This window comes from Solanum tuberosum, unplaced genomic scaffold (assembly GCF_000226075.1).
Source record: "Solanum tuberosum cultivar DM 1-3 516 R44 unplaced genomic scaffold, SolTub_3.0 scf00127, whole genome shotgun sequence".
Lineage (NCBI taxonomy): Eukaryota > Viridiplantae > Streptophyta > Magnoliopsida > Solanales > Solanaceae > Solanum > Solanum tuberosum.
Window position 1 is genome coordinate 735,960 of NW_006239058.1, and position 10,300 is coordinate 746,259.

The 10,300-nt window shown below is 32.5% G+C and overlaps 2 protein-coding genes across 2 annotated transcripts; one reads left to right on the plus strand and one right to left on the minus strand.

Moving 5' to 3' along the window:
• Positions 1-1,358: 1,358 nt before the first annotated feature.
• LOC102577682 (ribosomal protein PETRP-like) lies at positions 1,359-3,706 on the minus strand (the record flags this gene model as incomplete). Its single annotated transcript, NM_001287890.1, is given in 7 exon segments — positions 1,359-1,557; positions 1,730-1,797; positions 1,877-1,979; positions 2,082-2,312; positions 3,374-3,414; positions 3,554-3,590; positions 3,676-3,706. Coding segments are annotated over 7 exon segments (522 nt in total). The 3' UTR covers positions 1,359-1,518.
• Positions 3,707-7,708: 4,002 nt separating this feature from the next.
• LOC107061362 (putative pentatricopeptide repeat-containing protein At5g59200, chloroplastic) lies at positions 7,709-9,771 on the plus strand. The gene has a single exon (XM_015310506.1). It carries the CDS (start codon positions 7,820-7,822, stop codon positions 9,710-9,712), a length of 1,893 nt encoding a protein of 630 aa, XP_015165992.1. The 5' UTR covers positions 7,709-7,819; the 3' UTR covers positions 9,713-9,771.
• The last annotated feature ends 529 nt before the right edge of the window (positions 9,772-10,300 follow it).

A 10,300-nucleotide genomic window follows, 5' to 3' on the forward strand; every position in this document is an offset into this window, starting at 1 on the left:
AAAAAAATATTTAAGTTTGTTTTTAAAAAATGTTTTCAATTTCAAAAATTATTTTCTACTCTAGTAAAAATAAAAGATATTTCTCAAAAATATTTTTCATTCATAAATCAAACACTAAAAATATTTTCCGGAAAATATTTTCTAATCACCAACCAAACATGAGAAAATAAGTCAAAAATCAACTTGTTTTCCAGGAAAACATTTTCCTTCATACCAAACACACCCTAAATAGAAAAAATAGTCATCAAGGGTTTAAGATGTGAGAAAAAATTGTGAATTTCTTCAGATTCAGATTTTTTGAATTTCTTCAGATCAAATCTTGAGGATTTCTTCGTTTCCAAATGAAACGAGAGCAAAGAAAAAAAGAAATGCAAGAGGTTTTTACTACAAAATATACATAGTGGATACAAATTGTATTTTTAAATAAAATGTATTTATATATAATAAATAGAGTGTACAAGTTAGTTATACCATCTAAACTTTTATTTTATATAAAAAAAAAACAAATAAGAGTATTTCTTTTTACGCATCCATTAAGGTCTTGGAGAAAAAGTAATTCTAGCTTATTCATGCAAATATTCCTTTATACACCACCATTCAGATCTTATTCTTATTTATATATATAAAAAAAAAACTGTATAAATATAACGTCATATTTAAATTAAATATTTGACAACTTATATGTTTTAGATCAAATTCTAACGTTTTCTATTCATAAATAAATTGCGAGATAAATTCTAAACATATGTACCAAAAAGGAACTTGTTAAGAAATGCATAAATAGAAAGGGAGATGGTTCAATCTTAAGGTTTTTAGTTCTTACCCTCTTGAAACTATGAGTTCATAATATATTACTAGCAACTTTTCACATTTTTCTAAGATTTGTATCGAAAACGTTGGATGCAGCAGCCTAGTATTTACTTTCTCCATCCGGTACATAAAAGTGTAGTTTTCTTTAACAAAATGTATTTTGTAAAATTAAATATATAAAACATCAGATGGGAGGTAATACATCTAAAAATTGTAGTCAAATAATATTCTTTAACTACGCAAATGCATATACTTAAACTCAGTACGTAAATAACTTTTCCTTCAGACCCAACCATGGACCTTGCAGATAAAATGATCCATATAATGTACAACAAGATATTACTAATATTAGGATATCTTTCTCTCCGAACAAGATCAAAACTTGATTTGCTATATATTTGATAATCATCGGAACCCCCTCCAACCTCCACCCCATGACGAAAATCGCATCAAGACCACTTGTACCTCAACCAACACAGACATTATGCATAGAAAATGAAAGACATTGTGATCCGATGAAAATTTTCCAGAAGTCTAAGCCACCAAAATAAGGTAAACATTCAACTCAAATATAGAAATAGTAAAGAGTATGCAGAACAATGCGACAAATTAAAGGAGAAAAATGGTTCAAGCTGCCAAAATTGTTTCATAACAGAGACTAAGGACATTAAACTTAAAACAGCTTTGGCATTGCAGAAGATTCAATGCTCACGCCTTTGCCTTCCTAGGAGCCAACTGAGTCTCCGGCTGCATCACAAACAAAATGGTTAGGCACATTTCAGAAAGATGTGATTGGAGAAGACAAAGTACTGGTATATTAACTGATATGCAGATGACAAAAGGCAAGCTATATGCAAGTGTCATATTACACTGCATATGCAAGTCGTAATAAAATAAACAGGGACAAGGTGTAGTTTACCTCTTTCTTGACAGACTCTTCCTTCTCGGATAAAATCAACTCAATATGGCAGGGGTGAGACATATAGGCTGCAAAAGGGTCAAGAGGTTAGGATTGAGGTATCAATGACAAGATACAACAAGATGCAGTGAGAAAATAAGCACTTACGGTTAATTCTTCCGTGTGCACGGTAGGTACGACGCCTCTGCTTTTGAGCTTCATTCACTTGGATGTGAGATATATAAAGTGAATCCACATCCAAACCTTTCACCTAAATAAATTCAAACAACAAAATCAGCTCAAGGGCACATAGAGCAGTCTAGAAACCTGTGCATACTCTTTCTAGGGAAAAAATAACATAATCTGATAGTACCTCAGCGTTGCTCTCAGCATTTTTGAGTAAATCTAGAATAAACCCTGCTGATTTGACAGGCCAACGTCCTTGACCATTTGAATGGCGATTCTTTGCCTGAGCAGTGCGACCAACCCCACGACAAAAGCGAGTGAAGGGAATGGCTTGTTTGTGGGCAAGAACATCCTCAAGATATCTCTTGGCCTTGTCCAATGGCATCTTCCTGAGAGCATGGGCAGTCTCTCGTGTATTCTGCGAGTAGATAATGCATAAATATTTAGCAAGAACAGAAAAACCATGAGAAATTCCAACACTGTTAAATCCAACTCAGGGTGAAAAAAAGGTTGTGTTAGTAAACAATATTCCAACAATTCATTTTTGAAAAAGTTGTTCTACACAGAAATGTGTTTGGATCATTGTCAGAACTTGACATGAGGTTTAGCACCAAATACTTCACTAATTTTATAGTGATAAAATGTCACTAAAATTATATTTGTATATTACCCAGTCAGTCGAAAAAAGGATAGGAAGGAAGCTTATGTTAGATACATCTGAAGAACCAAACCAGTAAAATGTCAACCAGAAAGAAAGATTCAGAAACACATAGCTGGAGCAAAAACAGACTGAAAATAAGACAAATTCTAGCTAATAATTTATGATCATACCCACCGGGTACCTGCTACCTCTCATAGTAGGGGTACCAGGTTAACTGTAACCACCAAGACTTGAACAAATGAGAATAACACACCTAGTATTTTGAGTCAGTAACATGAGACATAATATACTTATCCTACTTCATTGACCACTAAACCAAACACTCCAGCAAGCTTGCTTCTAAGTTCAAACAAATAAGAAACCCTCCAAATTCAATCATATAATATCACACTTGTTTGGCACTCGTTAAAGTAAATTAAGAGTAGTGCAGCTTAACATCAGTACTGTAGGCATGCTTCTACAATGAAGGAGAAGTATTCTAGTCAACCTTTGAATCACTATTCACAATCAAGCTGACACAGATTAAGACAAATTTCAAACCTAGGAGTATTTTATTCCTAACATCAGTGATACCACAACACTCATTTTGACACATGACATACAAAAGGGTAACTTATACACAATAGCAACAGCACAAATAATATATCTCAAGGCATAGAATAAACAAGAAAACAACAGAAACATTACCAAAAATCATATATGATTATGCACAAGTCAAGGATAATTAATGTTACTGATAATAAACTAATTTTGAGAAGGCACCAATTCTTGCAACCGATTAATGTAAGCAATTCATAATGAAAGGAGAAATTACGCACCTTGAAATGAACTCGGAGACTTGAACCCCTGGATTTGCAAGCTATAGCAAAAACACGAAATAAACTCAAAATATATACTAAAACCAAAAAAACTTATAACGCAACGTTCGATAACTCGGATCTACACATATGAATAGATCATAGCTCAAAATTTATATGCAAAGCAAATTAAATACTCACATTTGGTGGGGTTATCGGGTTCCCTTGAATACTTCACCTACATTAACCAAAAGATTCACACGTAAGTAAAAACTTATAATGTTGTTCGGCATAATGATTCGACGGCGGGTTTGTCGGCTTACCATGGCTTCCGGCGATTGCTGCTGCTGCTGCTTCCTTCTTCGTTAACCCAACAAGAAAGGAGATGAAAAATAGGGTTTACGACTTATATTGGGAGAGGATAGATTATAGGGTTTTTACATGTGAGTTGGGCTAGGATAGTGGGCCTTTTAGAATTATGGGCCTCCCAGTTATATGTAGTACTCTTGGTCCAATTCCTTTCTAAATCATGGTTAAAGTTAATTACTAAACCATGATTAAAGTTAATTGATTTTCAATTTTATACTCTATACTTATGAGTTATGAGCATCATATTTTTCTTATTCTCTGCTATTAGTTATTTGTTTTTGTTTTTGTTTTTATTTTTATTTTTATAATTGACATATTTTTGTTTTTTTACTGGATATAGTTTATTTACATTTCAAATTTTGAATTAAAAATATTTTTTCTCTCAATTTTGAACTCTAGAGATTCGTTTTTTCATATGGCTATTGTTTTTTAAAGGCCTATTTACTTTGATGTTATTAACCTTTATTTTATTTTTAGCTTTTTGAAAATCACGATCTCTTAGAAATTTATGTAACAAAAAATTATGATATTTTTATAAGCTTGATTGTAAAAAATATATATATTATTATTATTTAAAGGCATTTTAAAAACAAATTAGTTAAGCACGAAGTGTTTTTTTTATCAAAAATATGTTTTAAAATAAGTTGATTTTTAAAAAATTGATCAAACAAGCTATAAAGTATCCCAATGTGCTGGTTAGTTACGATTGGTGAATCATTGTGGGTGTTTGGTATGTCAATTGGGCTTAGGCTAGTCGGCCATTTAGAATAAGGGAAAAGTACGCAAATTAGACTCGTTAGGTGAAGTATTTTCTCAATTTAGATCCAATCCAAATTACTTATTCTAATTGTATCCACGACTCAAATCATTACGCAAATGTCCCCTTGTTTTATTCACTGAACCATGCTTCTCCAACCTTGATATCATCAGAATATATATATACTCTGAATTTTGATGGTATCTATAATTCTATATACTTTGATGGTATCAAACAATAATTGAACAGTTTTTTTACTGAAACAATGCCTCTCCCCCTTGATGTCATCAAAGTATGTATATACTCTAATGGTATCAAGAAGTAACTGAGTATTATTTTCACTAAAGCACTACATCTTCCTCTTTGATGCCATCAAAGTATATATATTTTGATGGTATCAAGTTGTAAATGTGAGTTGGTAGTTAAAAACAAAGGGTGTGAAGGTAAAAGGGATAGTCACTTGTAAATAGTTTATCTTTTTGCGGAACGAGTGTTTTATTAGAATAATGGGCCTCCCGATTATTTGTTTTGGGTTTAATTTTTAATGTTACAACCAAACAAAACACAATTGGTAAATCACAAATTTTAGCATCACAATTCAAACTAAAGTGTGTTTATATTGTATTGATTGAAATTTTGTAATTTATCCATGCGATTAAATAATAAAACAACACGAAGTAAGGCTTAATTATACTAGATGTGCTAGATTTCGATGTCATAGTGAATATGAATGACTTTCTTTCTATCCTATAGTTTTAGACTGCTACGCCGAGATGATGACTTTAGATATGCAATGTATTCCTAAACTAAAGTGGTAGTGCACTACTAGTCCTATTTGGCTTATGTTATGATGCTAGTGTTGATACTCATCCTTTGAAATTAGTGTTAGTAGTAAACGATTTTCGAAAGTGTTCCCAATCGATCTTTCAGGCATTTCAGCTATGGTGATAATGATTTTGAAATTAACTTGGAATCGAGCACTCAATTTATTTATTTCCCTTCATTTAGAATGACTCTGGCAAAACTGAAGGAACTATTGCAATATCAATTGGGTATAGATTTTATTACGTCTAGTGTAAGATCAATCCATTTTGAGTATTGACGACTTGTTTGATCAAATCTGAGAGTCTTAGTAGGCGTTTGGCCATGTGATACCATATCACGATATGGTATCGTGAGATAAAATCAACGTTTGGACACGCAATTTTACGCTGATTCCATCTTATGAGATGTGATTTCATATTCTCAAAAAAACATGATATGGAATTATATAGGAATTTCATATCATGATTTGAGATATTTTAATACAAAAATTGATCCACGAGTTTATATTTTGTTAAAACAACCATACATTTATATATACTAACCATTTATTTCATTTGTAAATAAAATTTATAATCACATCATTATTTTTTAAAATTTATTATTCTCACCAACATAAAATTTATTATTCTCACAAATATGTAGTCACTTTAACTCACACCAACTGATTGTTGAGTAATAAATTTGTTCTGTTCATTTACTCCAACACTTTGGCCTTGGTTTAAGGTAAAATTTCAAACACATTAATAAAATTATTTATGGCCTTAATAAGTGCACATTTATATTTTATGTGTAAGTTATTAGTATTTAGTTACATATTTCCTATCAACCGTGTTTAAAGAGATAATATTTATTTTATGACTTTGCATTGTCTTGGAAGCACTATTTTTATTACTCTTACAAACATCACAATTTTCATTTCCGCCACATGGTAACTTTAAATTACATCATTAGAATAAATATTATTTATTTACACAAAGCTGTCTCATTTACGCCACATATGCTTTTAGTAATTCTCTTTTAAAATGTTTGTTGGTAGATAAATATTATGTTGTTGATGCTGGTTTTCGAAACACAGAAGGATTTTTAACTCCATACAAAGGACTACGCTATTATTTGCAAGATTACCGAGGAGGTGAAAGAGAGCCTCAAAATGCCAAAGAACTGTTTAATTATAGGCATTCATCTCTGCACAATGTGATTGAACGGACTTTTGGAGCTTGGAAAAATAGATTTAGAATACTGAAACAAGGCATGAACCATTATGATATTGTTACACAAGTGAAAACTGTCATAACCTGTGCAGTGTTACATAATTATTTGCGAGAATACCAAAGTACTGATGAAATATTTAGGGTCTATGAGCATGAAAATATAGTTGTGGATGATATTGACCAACAAATGGCTCAAAGTAACAATGTTGGTTCGTCTTCTCGGTCACATGATCGAGAAATGCAAGTTCAACGTGAGGAAATTGTCCGTACTATGTGGGAGGATTATATTAAAGACTAGTACACTACAATTTATGTTCTAAGTTTTTTTTTATTAAATTAAAGTAAGATGAAACAATTACTTAAGTGGAGAACAAATAACTTTGTAATAATTTATTATGCGATTTTATAAATTTTTGTTTATTTGAAAAGATTGAATAAACAATTGGGGCTATTTTAATAGTTTTACAACTTATGAAATTTTTATGTTTATGAGAAAATATACAACACAAAAATCCATATCGCATATCCAAACAAAAATTCAATTTCTTCTCATGATTTCATATCATGATACCATATCATGATTCCATCCAAACGGGCCCTTAGTATTTTCTAAGGCCCATTTGAAATTCGGTTATCATCAATTGAGGATTGAGAAATTGGTTAGTATCAAAAAACTCATAATATCGAGAGAATTTCAAATCTAAAATTTATGAATGTTTAGAGGAGATTTTGAGTTGGTGGGATTGAATAGTCAGTGTATACTTCATGAATCGTTAAAATTATATTCAGTTTTTTAAGTTTATCATAATGTATAGTTAGTGTATACTCTCTGTAATTTTTGACAATTTTTATGTAAATAAAATATATTTATATTTGTTGTAAACTAATTACTCTATTGTATATATTTGAAATTATTCCTTGAGAATTTAAGCTAATGATACCACTAAGACAACCTTCAAGACTCGTTATGACCACCGTGAGTTTTTGCTTATGTCTTCTAGGTTGACCCAAAAAAAATATTTATTTTGGGCAGTAAATATAAAATAAAATTATTTTTATTACAGTGCAAGATTTTTAAAAGTAAATAATTAATGTACAGAAACAATTCACAAGCCTATTTTGTTTTTATTAATTTCTTGTTTTTTTTTTATTTCAAACCAAATTTTACAAAATTCAAATATCATTTTTATAGTGAACATTAACCATCTTTGTCGTGAACATATTGGGTTGATTTTTTGCAGCAAGGAGTTGACAGAAGTTGTTTTCCCTCAAACACCAGCCTCGTTTCGGATAATTAGTTCCTTCATGATAGTCGCCGCCGTCGCCGCGGCGTCACCACCTATTTCCCCGCCATATTTGAACTCAAATCCCGGCAGTTTCCGAGATCGAAAGCAGCTTCTCTTCAAGTTACAGAAATGCAAAAGCATTCAACACGCTGCTCCAATTCATGCTCACATAATAAAAAACGGCAACCCCAATGACCCCTTTATTCTATTTGAGCTTCTTCGCATTTGTTCTAGATGCTGCTCCATTGAACGTGCTTCCAAGATTTTCCGGCAAACCCCCCACCCAAATGTATTTCTCTATACTGCTTTTATTGAAGTGCTTGTGTCTTCAGGGGCTTACTCTGATGGAATTAGAACTTATTTTCAAATGATTAAGGATTTCATTTTACCTGATAATTATATAATCCCTTTGGTTCTTAAGGCTTGTGGGTCTGGATTAGATTTAAATAGCGGTGAGCAAATCCATTGCCAGGTTATGAAATTCGGAATGAGTTCAGACAGGTTCGTGAGGGTAAAGCTAATGGAACTTTATGGAAAATGCGGAGAGTTTAATGATGCAAAGAAGGTGTTTGATGAAATGCCTCAAAGAGATGTTGTTGCCTCCACGGTTATGATATCGTGTTATCTTGATCATGGACTAGTGAGTAAGGCAATTGATGAATTTCGACTGGTTTCTACCAAGGATAATGTCTGCTGGACAGCTGTGATTGATGGGTTGGTTAGAAATGGTGAAATGAATTATGCATTGGAGTTGTTCAGGGAAATGCAGATGGCGGGTGTAATGCCTAATGAAGTTACGATTGTTTGCCTTCTATCTGCTTGTGCGCAGTTGGGAGCATTAGAGCTTGGTAAATGGGTTCATTCGTATGTGGAGAAGTACAACATTCAAGTTAATCATATAGTTGGTTCAGCTTTGGTGAACATGTATTCAAGGTGTGGAGATATCGATGAGGCAGCTAGTCTTTTTGAAGACTTGAAAGCTAGAGATGTAACCACTTATAATTCTATGATTGTGGGGTATGCATTGAATGGGAAGAGTATCGAAGCTATCAAAATATTCCAGAGAATGAAACATGAAGGAGTTAAACCGACAAGTATTACCTTTTCTGGTGTTCTGAATGCCTGCAGTCATGGCGGGTTAGTGGACATTGGGTTCGACATCTTTGAGAGTATGGAAACTGAATATGGAATTGAACGACGAATTGAACATTACGGATGTATGGTTGATCTTCTTGGTCGTGTAGGACGTCTTCAGGAGGCATATGATTTCATACAAAAAGGCAATATTGCTCCAGACAATATAATTTGGGGATCGTTGTTAAGTGCTTGTAGAATCCATAAAAATTTCGAACTAGGTGAAAGGGTTGCTAAGATTCTACTGGAATATGGTGCTGCTGATTCTGGAACATATATTCTTCTGTCTAATATCTATGCTTCGAGGGGTAAATTTAAGGAAGCAGCACAAGTGAGAGCGAAGTTGAGAGAAGAAGGTGTCCAGAAAGAACCAGGTTGCAGTTCGATAGAAGTGAATAACGAGATCCATGAGTTCCTTTTGGGAGACATTAGACATCCCAAAAGAGAAGCAATATACAGTAAACTGAAGGAGCTGAATGATATGCTGGAATCCGAAGATTATGCTCCAGCAACCGATGTCATCTCACAAGATATTGAAGAACACGAGAAAAGATGGGCGTTGAGCATACATAGTGAAAGACTTGCAATATGCTATGGCTTGATCTCAACCAAACCATGTACCACAATAAGAGTTGTAAAAAATCTTAGAGTTTGCAATGACTGTCATTCAGTTATTAAGCTTATATCTAAGATCACACGGAGAAAAGTTGTTGTAAGAGATCGGAATAGGTTTCACCATTTTGAAAATGGTGTTTGTTCTTGTGGTGACTATTGGTAAACATAACATATTTTTATCAATGAACTTCTATGAAATGGTTTCACGGGATTCAACCAATTGTCTTGATCTTTGAATATCATTGAGAAATAGGAATCCGGGTTATCAAAGGATTTCCTGCGATTATTTCTAGTATGGAAGGATTCAATCATCCACTTTGGTATCTTTTTGAACAAAAATGGTGATATTGTTCCTCCATTGATCAAGAATTTCTATTATTGGCAGGGGCGGCTCTATGCTTTATAAAATAAGGCTTACGCCTTATTTGGGGGCCCCAAATTTTTATTAAGAATAAATTACGTGTTAAAAATTTTATAGAAAAAAATTGATTATTTATGATTAAAAGTATAATATTTTAAAATTTTATTATTTTACCCACGTGAACATCCTTTGTACTTTGTTAAAAATAAGAATTAATAGTGAAAGTGTTGAACAAAGTGCATTTCAAATTCTTTTCTTTTTGTTTTTAAATTTTAGTTTCAAGCATTACGTCAAGCATATTAAAATGGGGTATACCAAGTCATCAACTTCTTGAAATTCTATGGTTCTGACTCTTATCTTTATTCAATATTTGTCAACTTATTACTTATA